The sequence below is a fragment of the Pomacea canaliculata genome, linkage group LG13 (assembly GCF_003073045.1).
Source record: "Pomacea canaliculata isolate SZHN2017 linkage group LG13, ASM307304v1, whole genome shotgun sequence".
In the NCBI taxonomy this organism is placed as follows: Eukaryota; Metazoa; Mollusca; class Gastropoda; order Architaenioglossa; family Ampullariidae; genus Pomacea; species Pomacea canaliculata.
The window spans coordinates 9,776,457-9,799,472 of NC_037602.1; the positions used below are offsets into that span (position 1 = coordinate 9,776,457).

At 37.9% G+C, this 23,016-nt stretch overlaps 1 protein-coding gene across 6 annotated transcripts; it reads right to left on the reverse strand.

Annotated features, from left to right (window-relative positions):
* Positions 1-1,615: 1,615 nt before the first annotated feature.
* LOC112554689 (15-hydroxyprostaglandin dehydrogenase [NAD(+)]-like) lies at positions 1,616-18,779 on the reverse strand. 6 transcript variants are annotated; one of them, XR_003097291.1, is made up of 4 exons: positions 18,748-18,779; positions 3,627-3,999; positions 3,167-3,290; positions 1,616-2,605 (listed from the first exon to the last, which is right to left on the reverse strand). XR_003097291.1 is itself a non-coding variant. In XM_025222641.1 (3 exons), exons 1-3 carry the CDS (start codon positions 18,158-18,160, stop codon positions 2,577-2,579), a joined length of 246 nt encoding a protein of 81 aa, XP_025078426.1. In that variant the 5' UTR covers positions 18,161-18,257; the 3' UTR covers positions 1,616-2,576. The 6 variants fall into 6 exon arrangements, 2 of the variants coding, with proteins under 2 accessions (XP_025078426.1, XP_025078425.1); XR_003097292.1 differs by lacking the exon at positions 18,748-18,779 and adding an exon at positions 4,456-4,683 and having other exon boundaries at positions 3,707-3,999; XR_003097289.1 differs by lacking the exon at positions 18,748-18,779 and adding an exon at positions 4,456-4,671.
* Between the last annotated feature and the right edge of the window lie 4,237 nt (positions 18,780-23,016).

Below are 23,016 nucleotides of genomic sequence, written 5' to 3' on the forward strand. Positions count from 1 at the left end.
TGTTATTGTTGTATTAAATTCCCACATGTTGTACGGTGCTACTATATTTGTCACCAATAAACTGTTCTTCTTGCGACACCTGTACATTCGGCACTATCGATGATGAAATGTACAGACACTTTTCACTTTCACATTTGGCCCTGGGTTGATCTGATAGTTGGTTCACTGGCTCCATTTGTGTTTCTGCTGGTGTCTAACATTGTTCTTGTGAGATCGGTGCTGATATCAGCGAGAAACGTACGTCACAGTCTAGCAGTCGGTCAGTCGATGCACGTCACTGCACGTGAGAAAAAAGCCTCTTCATTGTCTGTGACGTTGATAATCTTATCCCTCACATTTCTGGTCCTCACTGGTCCTTGTCGTGTTCACTTTATTTTAAACCCTTTTGTTAATTATAAATTAGCGAAGTTAGAATTCGGTATCAGCGAATTGATGTACTCTATAGTCAACATACTTGTTGTTTTAAACAGTTCTATAAACTTCTACATCTACTGTCTATGCGGTGCAAAGTTCAGAAAGTGAAGTCAGGCTATTTTTTGGTGGTCTATTTGATAAAACGCTGCGGTTATTGACTAAGGAAAACTGAAACTGCAAAAATACCAGCTTCTTGGCAAGGAGACAAGCAACATAATACAACTGTCAATGAAATGAGTTCTTATTAATGACAGGTCTATATTTTTATATTGACAATTCTGGCATATTGAAGATACTTCAAAGAACATGGAACCTGCATTCTTTGTGTATACGTTTGGTTATTGCAATTGGGCCGACTTACTTTTAATATTTCTTTTGTCTGGAAGTTTGATCATCTAACCATAGCTGTTACACCAATGGAATGATACCTTCAATTGTTTCATTTCTCTAAAGAATTTAATTAGCATCAAAACCAACACAGAAGTTTTTTGTTGCAAAGGTGGTCTAAGTCGTAGTAGATGCATGGTCGGTGGCTGGCGGCAAACTGTTTGTGAAGTTAGTAGATCTTTCTGTGCGGGGGATAAAAGGTGGCAATGTCAGTCACATCGACAAATGCTGATAGGAATGAACCATGAGGAAATAGTTCTACGACAAGGGGAAGGGAGTGAAAGGAAACACAGCTTCAAGTAAAAAAAAAAAAACAACAAACTGACAGCAACAACAACAGAACTGAAGAAATTCACTTCATCAACAACCAACACACGGAAGAGAAGGGCACCGTGTGACTTCTATCTCCATCTTTGACCCCACTCGATCACTCTACGCCCTCAGCAACAAAGGACCTGCTACGACAAGAACCGAATCAAGAAGTTCAGCAGTTGGCAAACGATGGCAGCAGTCATGTGACCAACATCACCTATTGGATGTTTCATTAGTGACTTCACTGTGTTTCAGTATTCCCTGAACTGTGACAATCGTGGACTATTCTGTATTAATCCGCCCTCGTATAACTACTTTTAGCTGGTAAGTGTTTTTTTATTGTTGTTGTTTGTGTGTGTTTTTTGGGGAAGGGGACTATTTAGTGCAAAAATTTTGGTTTAAATGGTGTTCGTTTCTTGCAAACACTTTGAGACAATACAAGATGAAGCCGTTCTTGTCACATAACCGCTGTGTACAAGGGAGAGGACGGAAGGGGAGTGAAGAAAAGCTGTGAATATTTTAATAGGTGCAATGGCTACATAAAACTCTGGGGAAAAAGTATATTATTGCACATGGGAATAGAAGATGATGTCTGCGGCCTTTTAAGAGATGAAAAAGAAAATATTCAACATATATTTTGGACTTGTAAATGAACTAATGATTTTTGGAGAAACTTACAAAATTGTATATTAGACAAATGTACAAATGCTCTAAAGATAGCTATCAGTGAACATTTGTTTGGATGCAGTAAAAACTGTGAGATAGATGTTGTACTTGATTTAATTTTACTGCTAGCAAAAACATACAAATATATGGTAGATTAAAAAAAAGGCAATCCCTCAGTTAGAACCCTTTATCTGAACATTAAAACAGATATACAATTGAAAAATGTAATACATGATTAGAAATAAACGAAGACAAGTTTGCTAAGCACTGGCCACCATATTAACAACTTATTAACTAGACTGAATATTGACTATATGTATAAATGACTTTATGATTACATAAAATTACATGTGTTGATATTACATACATTAATATTGTTGCGCTGTCAGCCTATTACACATGGGATGCAAGGTGTCTATATGATGATTGCTTGATTTGTGTGAGGTGTGAAAAGAATACACACTTTGTCTCTGTTGTGTAAAATATTACATTGCTGGCTTGGTAGATGGATGTATTCTTAAAATGACTGTTAATCTATGTGCATATGTTTGCTGTTATGTTGTTATATTGTAAAATATTGCTTTTTATGTGCTATATCTGTGAGAGATAATAAATGATAAAAAGAATTACAAGAGTTTTGAGTAGGTTTTACGAGCCCCTCAGTCCTCAGTACGTGTCCACCTCTTCGACATCGGAAACATCATCGCGATCAACAACCTGTCGTCGCCTGTAACGAGCCCCCTTCTCATGGGACACCTCCAAGATGGCGCCGTTGTTGTCTGGATCTCGTATCAGTTTCATAACGGCCTGTACCACCTGGGAAACTCTGTGAAACATAAACAGATTATTACACAATACTGATTAAAAATATAATGCTGTCTAATCGTTCGAACTGTGTTGTGCTATTTGTCTAAATCCTACAAAATACTACTTGTGTCAGGTAATCTCAAAGAATTCTACACATTTGAATTACAACCTAAAAAAATACTACAAACTACATCCTAAGAGTCATTACTCTTAACATCACTCTGAACTTTGTGACATAATAGCTTCGTGCGTGCAACCTGAGAGAGAGATTAGTCAGCGAGCAGGAGCTAAGGAGCATGTATGCGTGTGTGTGTGTGTGGGGATAACAAACATATTTGGGGTCAAAAACCGTGCTTAGCAGCAGCGAGGTGGTCTTCGTTTACACTTTACACTGTGTAGTCTCGACTTTTTTGTTGGGTGGCTCAAGAGTAACACACGAACTGTGATAACCTACAAACATCGCCTGAAACAAATCATTCTTATGTACATATCGAGATCCCCTCTCCAAAATCCTGCAATCATTTCTCACTCATGAAAATTTAGTTCTCCTACAACCATAGATGAGTGCCTGTGTACAAACCTTTGTGCTGTTCGTCATCCGAGACATCGGCCGGCTGGAAGAAGACGACATCGGCGCCATATTGTGTTCGTAGTTCAGACTCAGTGGCTCTCCCTCTCTCCACATCGACATCACAGAACAACACCTGGCATCGATATAACACGTAACAAAAATTTATGAAAGCTATACAATCTAGTAGAGTAACCTTTATATTTATAACACCTTCTGAGTCATTTAATTTCGTCCCTGTATGTGGGTTAGGTCAATAAAGTCGCGAAACAGCAGGGCTCACCAGACTGACAGCAATAGCAAGCTAGTAATTATAGGCATGTTACAATACATCATAACAAACATATTAACATGAAATCCATAGCAAGGCAGTCGTAGAGATTCTAAAGCATAAAAATGGTTCGCAGTGACAAGAAATGTTTTCTGTGTCTCCGGTCCGTTACTAAATTTACAGTCACTGAATGTTTCTGACCTTTGCTCCCAGGGACAAAAGCTCCTCCACGATACCTCGGCCTAAGCCTTGTGCCCCGCCTGTCAGAAACACGCCTTTACCTCGAGGGTCCATGAATGTAGTTTACAAAGGTAGAGCCAAGACTGTGGACAAGACACCTGTTGGATGCAGCCTCGTGTCTCCAACCTGTCTACATTATCTCTCTTCCTCCAGCTTGCTTGTGATTGTTAATTGTTAATATATCTTGATACCACGAGAAGACACCGGTCTACAAATCACGTAGTCTTACACGAAGTGACTTCCCTTGGTTTATTAGTGAGTAATCGTGCTCCTGCAAACGTTTTGTTTGTTTGTTTTAAACGCCGTTCCGGCAGCTAAGACTATGTCACGGCTTCTGCAAACGGGAAAGAAAGAACTGATAATGAACTGTGCACAGTTAATTGCCCTCACTCTCTTTCATTTCTCTAGTCCAGTATTCTCACGCTGTTCACACAGATATCTACAGTTCTATAAATAAAGCACGAAATGGGAAAAGGTCCACGACTGATGTTTATTGCAACTTACAGGTATTCAGCGAATATATATTAAATATACATATCACGGATAATCTGAACTATTGTCATATTTATAAGATAAGATGGCGGCCAGTAGAGTTTATCAATGGAAGCGCACGTGGAATGAATGAGTTATGGTGATGATTGGTTTGCTTTCACACTTCGTGTACCTACAGCCAGACCGCAAGAGTGAGAACTCACGCGAGAACACGTGATCAGAAATAGGATGCGCGACGCCTCCCCGAGGATTTGGAACAATGGAACAATTAAATTAATATTCGGTTGGAAAAGCTCACCTCTTAACACGGACGTGTACAGGTGGACTGCTGTCTGTCTGCCAAGTCCAACCATTAGCCTCTTGCGAAGTTCTTCGCTGTTAGATGAAATCGCCGGTAGTGTGACAAGGACATAGACTTCCTTCTTCTCACGTGATGAGTCATGTGATAATTTCTTCGTGAATGCTGTTCTCCTTATTGCTCTGCAAATTCTACTTGATAATACTCCGTTTTAACTCACGCAGAGCAATTTAATGATTTTACAAATCTCATATTTAGTCTTTCGTTGCATGGGGCCCAAAACAAATTGCAAACGAGATCAGAATCATCTAATATTGGACTCATCAACACGAAGCAGACGACATGAGAAGATGAAGTGATTGTCCCCCGAGTCAACCTCACTAATGATGTCGCTAAGTTGCTAATAAGCTCAAGATCGACCAAGTACGAGTAAGAGCTATATATTAAATACTCCCACACTGATGTGCACAAAATACGAATTATACAAGAAAAAGAAAGCAGTTTAGTAGCATACGACATAAAGGTCTGTTTTGTGAATCATCTTTCGTGCTGTGTCGGTAAAAGCCCGTGACAGCAGTATTAACAGGAAAGAACAAAATAAAGAGAGAACTTGCAAGAACAACAAACATGGAAAACAGATCAAAGTTCAAATACACTTTAAAATGTTTAATTGTCTGTGTGGTTTACAACACAAAGCAATGAAAGAAAGGGGCATTCTGATGCAATCACTTTACGAAAACAAAATTTTCTATTGTTATACTGCCAAACAGAAGTGTTGTTACACTGAACGATAAGAAAACTCCATTTCATAGCAAAGTGCATAAGTATTGACTCATAAAATCGGTCTGCTCTTATTTTCAAAGACTAAGAGAAAAAGATACAAACGTTAGTGCGAGATGAAAGAAACGGAGAAAGAAACTGATTTTTATCCACAAGGGGTAGTTTCATATAGTACTCACACTAACAATAGACATTCATATACATCTTCAAATAACATTTCTCTCCTCTCTCTCTCACATATTTCCAGCAACTGCAGTTGGTGACTGTAGGTGACGTCAGGCTAGTACAAGATGACGGCCAGTAGAGTTTATCACGTGCATGGCACGTGAATGAACTGCGGAAACGATTAGTTCTACATACAACGAGTACCTACAGCCAGACCGCAGGTGTGAAAACTCACATAATAACATATCCGGTGGGTTTACAAGGCGTAAGTATTTACACTTTTACAGTTCTTTATAAAGGATTACTGGAATAAATTTCTTAAAAGCATTTAGGAAAGGTATGTATTGTTAATGCTCATGATTTGTGTTGTAATTTCGACACTAAAAGATTGAGAATACTCAACGCTTCTTTTTTAAATTTATTGCCGGTCAGACAATACAGGTAGAAGTTGACAAAACTGTTTGCAGAAGACAATGTTAACAGTACAACTGAAACACTTGTGCTCACAATGCTCTCCGTGGCACTGAAGTCACGATAAGTGTAACAATATACTATATTATACACACACAGAGGGCCAATCAGAAGAAAAAATGTCCCAGACAAGACAATCAGCCTCACGGACAAAGAGAAAGCTTTACCTTCCCGTGTAGCTGCGTGCATGGACTGACCGACTGATAGTTTCTGGCGAACTTTTTTCGCCGATATCATCACAGATCTTACGAGAACAATGTTGAACACAAGCAACAGCACAAACGGAACAAGTGACTGAAGTAGTAGATCCATCACTGCGGAAAATGTGAAAGTGGAAATAGAAGTATTCTGAATCGGAAAAGTACCAGCTGCAGACATTGCAAGATAAATTACTGCATGTCGACACAGACACATTGATTCCGTACAACATGTGTGAATAAAACACACTGATGATGACAGCGATGCCAGTTACGACGAGGCGGGAAACATTGCGCGTGCAGAGCACGTTCACACGATGAGGCCACACGACGGACATCGCTGTTTGAATTGTCATGGCAACCAGGTACCAGGAGGATAAAGTGTTACTGGTAAATATTAAAAATAAGCCTATTTTAAATGTTGAGACATGCAAACACAGAAGGTAGATGTTGAATTGGTACGGTAGCCAGTATTGTATCACTACACCAAATACACCACAGCAAGGTCCGCTATGGCCAGCGCGATGAAATATGAGGACATGGCTGAGTTATTTTTCAGTCGACAAAATACAATTATGGTCATGACATAACCAAACGTTCCAAATACAACAAAGAGAGGACAGGTAGCTTTTATTATTAGAACCACAACTTCCTCAAAAGACAGCACTGAAATCATTGCTAGGTATCCTGTTCATACAAGAAGTCACATAACACAACATAGGCTGGAAACTGAGTATTTAGTCATTTGATGGCTTCTGTCACATTCCACAACTGGTGGCACTCTTACTGAAACTGGAAAAAATATCAAATAAATTCTGACCTCGAAGTCGTGTTGAAATAAATAAATAAATTAATTAAATAAAATTGTAGCTTTAACAATTTTTCGTACCAGAAATATTCCGTCTTCACGATAATAAAAGTTAAATGAGATTTTCTTGCGTTTATTGGACAGTTTTCAAAACTAAAGTTATCGTGATTGGTAAAAATGGTTTTCCTTGATATACATCGACGCATATTTACAATATTTTTGTCTAATTCCAATTTGTGCACCAGCTTTGCTTCTTATTTTACTAGACTATAACAACTTTGCCTTGTTAGACAAGTTTGATTCTACGATATTAATTTCTTTAAAACATCAATTAAAAAACCCAACAAAAATTTACACAAATCGACAACATAAATTGTGTTTAACAATCTAACAGGAAGAATAAGATTTAGTTAATAAGAAGTTATATTAATTTCAAAGGTTCCACCTGCATTTATGAAGCTAACTGTTTGAGGATATTTCCGTACTTTACGATGTAAAACAAAATAAAACGACCAGAATGACAGACATTACAAACATTTTAAAATTTGCTTCATCCAATTGATAACGAAATATTTCGTGGAAATGCCAAGATAAAAATTGTCAACCTACCTGACTGTGAGTTGAGATGGTCTAAGCGATGTTAACAATTTTTCTGGAGGTAACACGGAGAACAATTATTTCTTTAGCCACGCCCATTGGACGTCACGTAGCCACGTGACTCATGCTGTCCCTGAGGCTGCACTGACTCCTCCAACAAATCTTGTAAAAATCATTAATATGATTTTGAAATTTGCGAGTTTTTTTCATCGGTCTGTGTTATTACCTCCTAGGTGTGTAATGCGGTCTGGTGGCGCAATACAGTGAGGATTGGCTGTCCTGGGTTCAGATCTCACGCACGCTGTTACTTTGTCCGCAACTGGCATCTGTTAACAGGTCTCGCTGCTTTGCTATGATAGTTTGAATTCCCCTCTGTGCCCATTTCTCTATGAATTTTTATACTAAGTGACAGATTCTCATCATAGAATAGTCTGCGTTTATTGTTGACTTTCGTATACATACCTACGACTTAATAGCTATAGTCAATCATTGTTGTTTGTTGTGAGAATACGAAATTATCCGGCGTAAATGTGCTGTGAGATGTGTCAGTGTGTGTAACCATGTGTGAAAGGATGACATCAGAAAAATATGCTCTTTTTTTCTTTTTCGAAGTACACACGTATAATGGTAATCTTCCACAGATTTTAAATCACTTTAGGAACTCGCTTATAGGTCACGTAAAAGTCTCCAAACTTTCCTTCAGAATATCTTTTTTTTTTTAATTTCTACTAAATTTAAACCACATCAGAAATGTTCGAAACTATATTTAAAAAAGATTTTAAGAGATAACGGGGGTTTAACCAGGGTTGTCCATGGGACATATTTTTCTATCCCGTCCCATCCCATCCCATGGCAATTTATGCCTGTCCCATCCCGTCCCATCCCACGGGACGTTTCCCATGGGATTCCCATGGTATTAACAATCCTATGGACAACACAGAAAACCACTTTTCGGCTTTTGTTCTATAATTCCTGCTACTTCACATACAATAGATGATTCAGAGGAAAGATTTAAATCCTTGATGAATGAAATAACAGTAAATTTATTTTGCAATATCAAGTATCGACTACCATGGGAAATACAAGTGTGTGCTGTCCCGTCCCATCCCATCCCATGGGACGTTTCCCATGGGATTCCCATGGGATTCCCATGGGATTCCCATTCCTATGGACAACACTGGGTTTAACTTATATGGGTCGTCTTAGCGCGGAGTCAGCATGTTCAACTTCTTCAAAGAACGACTCAAATATTAACCGATCAAAAGATTTGTCTGCAAAAGTTTAGGAGTAAACAGACCCGGTCGGTCATCTTGACACTAATCTTTGAACCCGCTTTTCTCAAAATGGCTGCCACCGTACTTTCACACTTCAACCGTTTATAACTCACTCAATGTTAAGGCTGGAAGAACAACTTTTGTATCAAAAGAAAGTTCAGAACGTCTACACTTTAAAATATGCAATTTGGCAAATGTGAAATTCGTGACTTAAGACTCATTTCTTCGTGGAGTGTCACAAATTCCCTGATGCATTTATGTTTCTCTGGTTTATCCATACTTTACTTAAGACAGGATTTTGTAGTGTCACTTTTTTGAAAAAAGAATCAAATTAAAAAAATTGGTAACCAGATAATGAAAGTATATTTAATGTAACCTATTTTAGCAGTACGGAAAAACAAGTGTTACAGCGAGAGTTTGATAACAGGCTCAATGAAAACGTCCGATTTCTTTCTTCTAAGGCCAAATACGAATACAAATACCAAGAAGGCCTGGTACCTTTATTATCCACAGTCTTGTTGGAAAAGACAATTTTTTTCCTCTTCGCCTCCACCCAGCTGCTACCTGGGGAACGTTTTGATAAAAGAGCGAAGCAGCTTCACTCTCATGTGTTAATTATAACGGTCAGCTGCGTCATCCAATAGTTTCAATATGGGATGTCAAATAGACCTCTTGACTTTGTTACAAAATAATCTACAATTTTCCTAAGCAAGCCAGCGCAGACCATCTTATAAAAGGAGTTTGATATTTATGTCTGCCGTCGCAATGCATGCGCCAATAAAACATTTCTAGTGACATAAAGGTTTGCGCACTATAATAAGAAAAATACATCGGTAAAATTGTCCATAAGAATGTCAGGTTTCCTTCTATAGAAATAAAAAGAAAACCTAGTTGATATTAGTCCATATGTAGTCGCTCAGTTCGTGTGCGTGTGTGTGTTCGTAGCAGTGCATACATGATTGTCTGCAATTCTTCTTAAAAATTCACATTTGGATTCCACTTTCTAAGCAGTTTTTTAACAGAGCAAATATTAGGATCCTTTTTTTCTGTTAAAAGGGTCACTATTTACCTATGTGCACACGCCTTTCCTATACATAAAAAGTGTCTTTTGAACATTGCATCATGGGTCCTCAGTCGTTATAAAAGCGAGTCTGGAAGATGTTTTATCAACATGCAGTCTCTCACCTGAGCATTCTACCTTAATATTCTGCCGTTCACAGTGCCGCCAAGGTAAGATGAATCTGTCGAATGATCTGCAGTCTTAGAACACCAGTTGCTGATATTCGTGATTTGAAAACTTAATTTCTGTGCCTGTGTCTCCTTCGTGATTTCAAAAGATGTGAGTTCTACAGTTTACAGTTTTCATTTAGAAACAACTGATGTATAAACATTGTCCATGAATCAACGTTTCAACTTAGTTGATAATTGTATTAAATGTTGTGCTGTTGTTGAAATATGAGGTTTATTCCTAATTTTCCTTATAAGCAATTCTATAATGCTAAGAGTTTTATTTAGTGTAAATTAGTATTAGCATGCCAGTGACTAATATATATCGTAGTAGTATTTTGATTTCATTCTATTGTTTTCTAACTTTTTTTTTTTTTTGACTAAAGATTTTCATATGGATGTTTTTCTTTAAAAAGTAATCTTTGAAAATTAAAAAAATGATAATTTATTTTTTACGGTTGCAGTCTATTTATCGGCACCTACTTACAACAACAAAGAGGTCAGTTTGCACCTGACAAGAAAACATGACTTCAGAAGAAAGTTTCGAAGACGCTGTTCATTTAATCATGAAAGTAGCTTATCCCGTGTTGTTGATAGTCGGAAGTTTTGGAAATATTATGACTATTATTATATTCTATCGAATGTCCGACTACTGCGCAATATCAACATATTGCATTGCACTGGCCATCTCCGATCTGCTGTACATGTTTTTTTCATGGATAAATCACACCTGCTTCAATATCAGTTCACTTCTTTATTGTGTGTGTCCACCCCATCATAACAAACTATTATCTATCACAGACCTTGTTGAGCAGTTCTTTGTCATCGTGGTATGGTTGCCATGACGATGCAGAGAGCTTTTATCAGTCGTGTGCCTCATCGTGTGAACTGTGTTCTGCACGCGCAATGTTTCCCGCGTGGTCACGGTAGTTATACTCATTGTTATTGTTGTATTAAATTCCCACATGTTCTACGGTGTTTACGTATATTGTTAACCAATGAAAACTGTTCTTCTTGCGACACCTGTACATTCGCACTATCGATGATGAAACGTACAGGGACACTTTCACTTCACATTTGGCCCTGGATTGATCTGATAGTTGGTTCACTGCTCCATTTGTGTTCCTGCTGGTGTTCTAACATTGTTCTTGTGAGATCGGTGCTGATATCAGTGAGAAACGTTACGTCACAGTCTAGCAGTCGGTCAGTCGATGCACGTCACTGCACGTGAGAAAAAAGCCTCTTCATTGTCGGTGACGTTGATTATCCTATGTCCCTCACATTTTTGTCCCTCACTGGTCCTTGTCTGTTCACTTTATTTAAACCCTTTGTTTAATTATAAATTAGCGAAGTTGTAGAATTGGTTATCAGCGAAGTTTGATTTACTTTATAGTCATCCTATTTTGCTTTTTGTAAACAGTTCTAAAACTTCTTACATCTGACGTCGATGCGCGTGCAAAGTTCAGAAAGGAAGTCAGGCTATTTTTTGTGGTCTATTGATAAAACCATCAGTCATGACTATGAAAAACTGGTGAAATGAAAAAATAGCAACTGTTTGGCAAGGAACTAGCAACATAATACAACTGCAATGAAATGTAGTACATATGAATGACAGGTTCAAACTTTTTATTTACATGCTGGCAAATTTAAAGATACTTCAAAGCAAAAAATATGGGGCCTGCATTTTCTTTATGTGTATACTTTTTGGTTTATTGCAATTGGACCGACGTTTTAATTTCTTTAGTCTGTAAGTTTGATCACGAAATCATAGCTGTTACACCAGTCGAATGATACCTTCCATTGTTTCATTTTTCCTAAAGAAATTTAATTAGCATCAAAAACCCAAAACAGAAACGTTTTGTTGCAAAGGTGGTCAGAAGTCGTAGTAGTGGCATGTGTCGATTGCTGCTGCAACCTGTTTATGAAGTTAGTAATTAGTAGAATCTTTCTGCGGGAATAAAGGTGGCACATGTCATACATCGAAGCCAATGCTAATATGTAATGAACCATGAGGAAAATAGTTCGACGACAAGGGAAGGAGTTGAAAGAAACAGCTTCAAGTAAAAACAAAACAACATACAAACAACAAAACATGACAGCAAACATACAATAGAACTGAGGAAATTCAATTTCTCAACAAACCACACACGAAGAGAAGGGCACTGTGTTTACTTTCTATCTCCCATCTTTGACCCCACTCTCACTCTACGCCCTCAGCATCGTAAAGGACCTTGCTACGACAAGAAATCCGACTCAAGAAGCTCAGCAGTTGGCAACTATGGCAGTCATGACCAGAATTATCTGTTGGATTATTTTATTTATGTACTTCACTGTGTTTTTCAGTGTTCCTAACTGTGATCAATCGGACTATCCTGTATTAATCCGCAATCACATAGCTACTATATTATCTTGGTAAGTGCGTGTTTTCTTGTTTTTGTTTGGTTTTCGTGGTTTTTTTTTTTGTTTTTTTTGTTTTTTTTTGTTTTTTTTTTTTGGTGGGGGGCGGAGGGTTACTTTTCAGTGCACAAGTTTGGTTTAATGTGGTTCGTTTCTCTTTGCCACACTGAGATCAATACAGGTGGAAGCCGTTTTTGTCACATAAACGGTGTGTACAAGGGAGAGGACGGAAGGGGAGTGAAGAAAAGATGCGATGATGTGAAAATTTAATACGGCCATAGCGCGGTTGTGTGTGTGTTGTCTCCAACAGTAAAGACACTTTATGCCTGTGTCCTGTCAAAGGCAACTTAAACATATTGATTATGTTAGACAAAGGCATTTTAAATTTAAATTCTTTAGGTCTCGTAGGAGATTAAAAAACAACCTGTTAAACATTTCTTAATTAAAGCCTGGTGCTCACCCAACTATATGTAGACTTATATTAGCATTTTTTAGTACATTTTTTAATATTTTGCTTGTTTATTATTACTATTGTAAAGCAAGCACTTCTGTTTATGATTAGATGCTATCAAAGCCAATATAGATATATGAGTAATTTTAGAAAAAAACACAGTTTTAAAAGAAATTATAATTCTTAAGAAATTCAAAAAACAACTAGCTAAATATTACCCACTTTAAGACTTTTTTCCATTAACAACATTTACAGCAAACACACACACACCACACACACGAGTGTATCTACTCAATGAGGTTTTTTTTTGACAAGTTAATTGCTTGTAGACAGGTGTTTGTAAAGACCTACACATAAGTTACAGCCACTTCATAGACACATTCATCACCAGGGCTAAACACCAGATCACTACTCATGGCAAAAATGATGACTCTATTGTCACACTACCAATCCCATTATAGACAGAATGAATAAAAGGATTTATCTTCTTCTACATATAACACAAGATATAACATATCTAAGAAACATTTGATCAATACAGGAAAGAGCAAGAGTATAATATGGTAAAATGATATCTAACACACGCATGCAAAATTGCTGTTTGAAATGGGATGAAAGGATAAACAGAAATGTTGGTTGGTGTGTTATATTTAGATCAATGGCTAATATGAAAGATATTAAATTAAAATGGCTTCAAATTAGAGTGCTACATAGAACTCTGGGGACAAAAGTTATATTATTGCACATGGGACTAGAAGATCATGATGTCTGCGGCCTTTTAAGAGATGAAAAAGAAAATATTCAACATATGTTTTGGAATTTTAAATGGGCTAATGATTTTTGGAGAAACTTACAAAATTGTATATTAGACAAATGTACAAATGCTCTAAAGATAGCTATCAGTGAACATTTGTTTGGATGCAGTAAAAACTTTGAGATAGATGTTGTACTTGATTTAATTTTATTGCTAGCAAAAACATAAAAATATTCTTTTTACATTAAAAAAACCATCCCCCAGTTAGAACCATTTATCCGAATGTTGAAACACAGATATGCAATCGAAAAAATTAATGCATGATTAGAAATAAGCGAAGACAAGTTTGCTAAACAGTTGCCACCATATAAACAACTTGTTAACTAGACTAATATAGACTAAATACTGACTAAATGTGTAGATCACTTTATGATTACATAAAATTACATGTGTTGATATTACATACATTAATATTGTTGCGCTGTCAGCCTATTACACATGGGATGCAAGGTGTCTTCTATGATGATTGCTTGATTTGTGTGATGCGTGAAAAGAATACACACTCTGTCTCTGTTGTGTAAAATATTACATTGCTGGCTTGGTAGATGGATGTATTCTTAAAATGACTGTTAATCTATGTGCATGTTATGTTGTTTATATTGTAAAATATTGCTATTTTATGTGCTATTCATCTGTGAGAGATAATAAATGATAAAAAGAATTACAAGAGTTTTGAGTAGGTTTTACGAGCCCCTCAGTACTCAGTACGTGTCCACCACTTCGACATCGGAAACATCATCGCGGTCAACAACCTGTCGTCGCCGGTAACGAGCCCCCTTCTCATGGGACACCTCCAAGATGGCGCCGTTGTTGTCTGTATCTCGTATCAGTTTCATAACGGCCTGTACCACCTCAGAAACTCTGTGAAACATAAACAGATTATTACACAATACTGATTAAAAATATAATGCTGTCTAATCGTTCGACTGTGTTATGCTATTTGTCTAAATCCTACAAAATACTACTTGTGTCAGGTAACCTCAAAGAATTCTACACATTTGAATTATAACCTAAAAAAATACTACAAACTACATCCTAAACAATCCCACACATCTAACCTACACTGAAAAAAAATGTCACACATCTCACGTGAATCTCAGAGAGAGTAAAGATTGCTTGTATGTTCCTGTTATTCGTCCAAAGACATAATTTTAACAAAAAGAATTTTTTATGAACAACTGACATCTAACAGTATAATGGCGGTGACTTACGGCATAGATCCGTGCTTTTCTACATACTGCTTGGCTAGTTCTGGTTGATAGGTAATATCCTTGTTAGAAGCCAATGAGGTCTGAATGGCGTCTGGACACAGACAGCACCAGCGGACACCATGGTTTCTCTGGTCAGGACCCATCTACAAAATGTCTTAGTCATTACTCTTAACATCACTCTTTTAGCTTTTAGCTATGTTTACAGGGAGGGTTGTGTGTACACTCATTTATTACACATCTGAAATTATAATTATACTTTAGGGATGGTGTCCACACACAAAAGAATCAACAAACATACTTGTGTTTCTAAAGACTTACTAGGAACAGTGCTGTCTTGTTTATTATGATCGCCTGTCTTGCATTAAAATAATCTAAACATGTTTCACATCCCTACTGTACACTTAGCTTCTTTATATCTGAAATTATATGCAAAAAAAGAAGTTAAAATAAAACCTTATTGACTCGATCAACCGACATTTATGGTAAGATTTAAGCTTACATCTTAAACATTGTAATCAGTCACTAGATGCCACTCTCTCTTTCTCTTCTTTAAGAGTTTAATTATCTTTATTCTCTTGTGGATAGAGACAAAATGAAGAAGATGGAAGAGAGAAAGAATAGAACAATGTATCAGTTTGTGGGGCATCTGACCAAGGACTAAGATTCATGATGACTCACAGCCCAGCTGGTGGTGAAGCCGACCAAAGCATGCTTGGACGCACAGTAGATCGGTAAAAACGAATATATATGGATTCCTGCACACACACACACACACACACACACAAACGCGCGCATGAAAATTAATATAATTATCCTTATCAACTTTATCCTCAAATTATCTTTATCACATTTTATCACCCTCTCTATCCTCATGCGCATGACATACAACAAGTGCGTGGGTGTGTAGATCGACCTAGCAAAGTGACTGGTCATCCAACAAAGGACAAGTCATCACAACCTGCATCCCTGTCATGTCCAGCCACATGACTGCCTTCATCTCAATGGCGTCTAGTGAATTATTTACAGTTTTACAAAGCAGTGAGTTATACACACTAACTCTAACTACTAATCTTGATAGGTGTGAACACGTGTTAATGTTTATCAAAGTGTAGATATCTCATAAATCTCCTACTCACCTGCACGAGATGCCACGTTAAGGATGACGCCACCACGACCTCCGCGGTCACGGCGCATGTGCTCCAGGGCTAAGAAACTACCCCGGATACATGCCTCCTGGGACAAAAAAGTGCTATGTGTTTGTGACAATTTAAGTGAGAAACAAATCAGTAAAAGGAGACTAGACATTATCTGGGCTCTATCACTAACATTGTGATTGTTCCAAACTAGTCCTTCAATCTCAAATATAATTTGTTTGTCGTCTATAGACCGTTGATTGAAGTTGTTGAGAGAAAAATGTGGACGTGTTTACTGATGGCTAGCTGATAATTTCTTTAAGTAAGCCAACCATCTAAAATTCTTGTATTTTTGCCATGAAAGTCCTCATATACAAACCACGTTGACAGCCAGCACTTTTTCCCAGTTTTTCTCGTCGACAATCCCAGCATTGTTGACACAGAGCTCAACGGCTCCAAACTGTGACACTGCCGCCCTAAACGCCGCTGTTAACCACAACACTACAACATGTCACATGACACAAACAACACGTTGCAATTTATCTACTGACTTTATTTCACATTATGGGAATCGGAGGAAATACATATTTGGCTATCACTGTCGTGTGTCAACCTGCAGTGCTCCAATCTAGGCCAACGAGGGGTTGATAAAGGACGATGGATGGGTCAAACACATGACCTAGGTGAAGAGGTCGGGGTCTGTATTGAAGTGTCGTGAGCGTCAGAACGAGGGTCAAGACGACCCGTGAGGGTAAGACACAAAGAGGAAATGTTATTGCTGTTGTTTTTGTTGATATCACGCAGTCAAGTCCCCTCTACACGACATCAATCAACATACAACAACATTGAGTGCACAGTGCTTTCATAAGAGAGGTTCTTCAAGGGTGGCTAAATATTGATATACTACAACGAGGACGAGGTATACCCTTCTGTGATAAAAAGACGAGGTATATATTATCTGTTTATAATGCTTTACTTTTTTCGCAGGGAAGGTTTTACTTTTGTAGGGTCGTGTGCATATCTGGGACTGACTGTCCTGCAAGTTAGAGTGGGTTGGGCTTTCTTGGCTGGAGTGCCAGTCGCCTCTGCGAAAAGTAGAGCGTTTGTCATCGTGTGTTGGAAGACCAATACTGGAACCTCTTGCCGGCATGAGATGAGTAGAATACTGATATTATTTTCATCAGACTGTGCATCGCGATGAACAAAGCAAGCTCTCTGTTGAGTAGGCCAAGTCCTGTACATTTACTCTGAACCCTAGTCGAGCCTATGATCTTTGTGACATAATAGCTTCGTGGAGTGCAACATGAGGAGAGAGAGATTAGTCATCGCGCAGGAACTAAAGTGTGTATGTGTGTGTGGGGGGGTGGGATAACAAAAATATGTTGGAGTCAAAAACCGTGCTTAGCAGCAGCGTGGTGGTCTTCATATACACTTTGTCTACGTTTAGTCTCCAATTTTTTGTGGGGTGGGCCAAGAGTGACACATGACTGTGATAACCTACAAACATCGCCTGAAACAAATCATTCTAATGAACATATCGAGATCCCCTCTCCAAAATCCTGCAATCGTACATGATTTCTCACTCATTAGTTCTGCTAAAACCATAGATGAGTGTCTGTGTACAAACCTTTGTGCTGCTCGTCATCCGAGACATCGGCCGGCTGGAAGCAGACGACATCGGCGCCATATTGTGTTTGTAGTTCAGACTCAGTGGCCCTCCCTCTCTCCACATCGACATCACAGAACAACACCTGGCAGCGATATAACACGTAACAAAAATGTATGAAAGGTATACAATCTAGTAGAGTAACCTTTTTATTTATAATACCTTCTGAGTCATTTAATTTCGTCCCTGTATGTGGGTTCGGTCAATAAAGTCGTGAAACAGCAGGGCTCACCAGATTGACAGCAATAACAAGCTAGTAATTATAGGCATGTTACAATACATCATAACAAACATATTCACATGAAATCCATGGCAAGGCAGTCGGTAGAAATTCTGAAGCATACAGACAGTTATCAGTGACAAGAAAAGATTCTCTGTCTCCGGTCCGTTACTAAATTTACAGTCACTGAATGTTTCTGACCTTTGCTCCAAAAGACAAAAGCTCCTCCACGATACCTCGGCCCAAGCCTTGTGCCCCGCCTGTCAGAAACACGCCCTTACCTCGAGGGTCCATGAACGTAGTTTACAAAGGTAGAGCAAAGACTGTGGACAAGACACCTGTTGAATGCAACCTCGTGTCGCCTGACTGTAACCTTCTACTTTATCTCTCTTCCTCCAGCTTGCATGTGATTGGATAACTGTTTATATCTTCATACCATGTAGACACCGGTCTACACATGACGTAGTTTTGCATGAAGTGACGTCCCTTGGTTTATTAGTGAGTCATCGTGGCTCCTGCAAACGTTTTGTTTGTTTGTTTTAAACGTCGTTCCAGCAGCTAAGGCTATGTCATGGCTTCTGCAAACGGGAAAGAAAGAACACTTTCTTTCATTTCTCTAGTCCAGTATTCTCACACTGTTCACATAGACATCTACAGTTCTATAAATGAAGCACAAAATGGGAAAAGGTTCAGGAATGATGTTTATTGCAACTTACAGGTATTCAGCGAATATATATTAAATATACATATCACGGATAATCTGAACTATTGTCATATTTATAAGATAAGATGGCGGCCAGTAGAGTTTATCAATGGAAGCGCACCTGGAATGAATGAGTTATGGTGATGATTGGTTTTGCTTACAGACATCGTGTACCTACAGCCAGACCGCAAGAGTGAGAACTCACGCGCCAACACGTGATCAGAAATAGGATGCGCGACGCCTTCCTGAGGATTCGGAACAATAGAACAATTAAATTGATATTCGGTTGGAAAAGCTCACCTCTTAACATGGACGTGTATAGGTGGACTGCTGTCTGTCTGCCAAGACCAACCCTTAGCTTCTTGCGATGTTCTCGATGTTAGATGAAACCGCCGGTAGTGTGACAGACACACAGACTACCTTCTTCTCACGTGATATGAGTCACGTGATAGTTTCTTCGCGAATGCTGTTCTCTTCGCTAAGACCACGCAAAGCAATTTATTGATTCTAGAAATCTCGTATTTAGTCTTTCGTTGCATGGGGCCCAAAACAAATTGCAAACGAGATCAGAATCATCTAATATTGGACTCATCAACACGAAGCAGACGACATGAGAAGATGAAGTGATTGTCACGTGAGTCAACCTCGCTAGTGATGTTGCTAAGTTGCTAATAAGGTCACGATCGACCAAGTACGAGTAAGAACTAAATATCAAATACTCCCACGCCGATGTGCACAGAATAGGAATTGTACAAGAAAAAGAAAACAATTTAGTAGCAGACGACACGAAGGTCTGTTGGTGAATCATCTTTCGTGCTGTGTCGGTAAAAGCCCGTGACAGCAATATTTACAGGAAGGAACAAAATAAAGAGAGAACTTGCAAGAACAACAAACATGGAAAACAGATCAAAGTTCAAATACACTTTAAAATATTTAATTGTCTGTGTGGTTCACAACACGAAGCAATAAAAGAAAGCGACATTCTTATGCAATCACTTTACGAAAACAAAATTTTCTTTGGTTATACTGCCAAACAGAAGTGTTGTTACACTGAACGATAAGAAAACTCTATTTCATAGCAAAGTGCATAAGTACTGACTCATAAAATCGGTCTGCTTTTATTTTCAAACACTAAGAGAAAAAGATACAAACAATAAATTTCTTAAAAGCATATAGGAAAGGTATGTATTGTTAATGATCATATTTTGTTTTGTAATTTCGACACTAAAAGACTGAGAATACACAAAGCTTCTTTTTTAAATTTATTCCCGGTCAAACAATACAGGTAGAAGTTGACAGAACTGTTTACAGAAAACAATGTTAACAGTACACCTGAAATATTTGTGCTCACAATGCTCTCCGTGGCACTGAAGTCACGATAAGTGTAACAATATACTATATTATACACACACAGAGGGCCGTCAGAAGAAAAAATGTCAGAGACAAGACAATCAGCCTCACGGACAAAGACAAAGCTTTACCTTCCCGTGCAGCTGCGTGCATGGACTGACCGACTGATAGTTTCTGGCGAATATTTTTCACCGATATCAGCACAGATCTTACGAGAACAATGTTGGACACAAGCAACAGCACAAACGGAACAAGTGATCGAATTAGTAGATCCATCACTGGGAAAACGTGAAAGTGGAAATAGAAGTATTCTGAATCGGAAAAGTACCAGCTGCAGACATTGCAAGATACATTACTACATGTCGACACAGACACGTTGATGCCGTACAACATGTGTGAATAAAGCGCACTGATGATAAGAGCGATGCCAGTTACGACGAGGCAGGAAACTTTACGCGTGCAGACCACGCTCACACGATGAAGCCACACGACGGACATTGCTCTCAGAATTGTCATGGCAACCAGGTACCAGGAGGATAAAGTGTTACTGGTAAATATTAAAAATAAGCCTATTTTGGATGTTGAGACATGCAAACACAGAAGGTAGATGTTAAATTGGTACGGTAGCCAGTATTGTATCACTACACCAACATACACCACAGCAAGGTCCGCGATGGCCAGCGCGATGAAATATGAGGACATTGCTGAGTTATCTTTCAGTCGACAAAATACAATTATGGTCATGACATTACCAAATGTTCCAAATACAACAAAGAGAGGACAGGTAGCTTTTATTATTAGAACCACAACTTCCTCAAAAGCCTGCACTGAAATCATCGCTAGGTATCCTGTTCATACAAGAAGTCACATAACACAACATAGGCTGGAAACTGAGTATTTAGTCATTTGATGGCTTCTGTCACATTCCACAACTGGTGGCACTCTTACTGAAACTGAAAAAAATATCAAATAAATTCTGACCTCATGTTGAAATAAATAAATAAATAAATAAATAAATAAATTAATTAAATAAAATTGTAGCTTTAACAATTTTTCGTACCAGAAATATTCCGTCTTCACGATAATAAAAGTTAAATGAGATTTTCTTGCGTTTACTGGACAGTTTTCAAAACCAAAGTTATCGTGATTGGTAAAAATGGTTTCCCTTGATATACATCGACGGATATTTACAATATTTTTGTCTAATTCCAATTTGTGCACCAGCTTTGCTTCTTATTTTACTAGACTATAACAACTTTGCCTTGTTAGACAAGTTTGATTCTACGATATTAATTTCTTTAAAACATCAATTAAAAAACCCAACAAAAATTTACAAAAATCGACAACATAAATTGTGTTTAACAATCTAACAGGAAGAATAAGATTTAGTCAATAAGAAGTTATATTAATTTTAAAGGTTCCACCTGCATTTATGAAGCTAACTGTTTGAGGATATTTCCGTACTTTACGATGTAAAACAAAATAAAACGACCAGAATGACAGACATTACAAACATTTTAAAATTTGCTTCATCCAATTGATAACGAAATATTTCGTGGAAATGCCAAGATAAAAATTGTCAACCTACCTGACTGTGAGTTGAGATGGTCTAAGCGATGTTAACAATTTTTCTGGAGGTAACACGGAGAACAATTATTTCTTTAGCCCCGCCCATTGGACGTCACGTAGCCACGTGACTCATGCTGTCCCTGAGGCTGCACTGACTCCTCCAACAAATCTTGTAAAAATCATTAATATGATTTTGAAATTTGCGAGTTTTTTTTCATCGGTCTGTGTTATTACCTCCCCTAGGTGTGTAATGCGGTCTGGTGGCGCAATACAGTGAGGATTGGCTGTCCTGGGTTCAGATCTCACGCACGCTGTTTCTTTGTCCGCAAGTGGCATCTGTTAACAGGTCTCGCTGTTTTGCTATGATAGTTTGAATTCCCCTCTGTGCCCATTTCTCTGTGAATTTTTATACTAAGTGACAGATTCTCATCATAGAATAGTCTGCGTTTATTGTTGACTTTCGTATACATACCTACGACTTAATAAGCTATAGTCAATCATTGTTGTTTGTTGTGAGAATACGAAATTATCCGGCGTAAATGTGCTGTGAGATGTGTCAGTGTGTGTAACCATGTGTGAAAGGATGACATCAGAAAAATATGCTCTTTTTTTCTTTTTCGAAGTACACACGTATAATGGTAATCTTCCACAGATTTTAAATCACTTTAGGAACTCGCTTATAGGTCACGTAAAAGTCTCCAAACTTTCCCTCAGAATATCTTTTTTTTTTTTAATTCTACTAAATTTAAACCACATCAGAAATGTTCGAAACTATATTTAAAAAAGATTTTAAGAGATAACGGGGGTTTAACTTATATGGGTCGTCTTAGCGCGGAGTCAGCATGTTCAACTTCTTCAAAGAACGACTCAAATATTAACAGATCAAAAGATTTGTCTGCAAAAGTTTAGGAGTAAACAGACCCGGTCGGTCATCTTGACACTAATCTTTGAACCCGCTTTTCTCAAAATGGCTGCCACCGTACTTTCACACTTCAACCGTTTATAACTCACTCAATTTTAAGGCTGGAAGAACAACTTTTGTATCAAAAGAAAGTTCAGAACGTCTACATTTTAAAATATGCAATTTGGCAAATGTGAAATTCGTGACTTAAGACTCATTTCATCGTGGAGAGTCACAAATTTCCTGATGCATTTATGTTTCTCTGGTTTATCCATACTTTACTTAAGACAGGATTTTGTAGTGTCACTTTTTTGAAAAAAGAATAAAATTAAAAAAAAATTGGTAACCAGATAATGAAAGTATATTTAATGTAACCTATTTTAGCAGTACGTAAAAACAAGTGTTACAGCGAGAGTTTGATAACATTCTCAATGAAAACGTATGATTTCTTTCTTCTAAGGCCAAATACGAATACAAATACTAGTAAGGCCTCGTACCTTTATTATCCACAGTCTTGTTGCAAAAGACAATTTTTTTTCCTCTTCGCCTCCACCCAGCTGCTACCTGGGGAACGTTTTGATAAAAGAGCGAACAGCTTCACTCTCATGTGTTAATTATAACGGTCAG

Coding starts and splice junctions, on each gene's coding strand:
- LOC112554689 (XM_025222640.1), bottom strand. CDS start 18,160: ATGGACCCTCGAGGTAAGGGCGTGTTTCTGACAGGCGGGGCACAAGGC. Junction 17,732..18,067: donor TTTTGTCTTTTGGAGCAAAG/GTCAGAAACATT, acceptor TATCGCTGCCAG/GTGTTGTTCTGTGATGTCGA. Junction 16,467..17,607: donor GGATGACGAGCAGCACAAAG/GTTTGTACACAG, acceptor TGTGGTTAACAG/CGGCGTTTAGGGCGGCAGTG.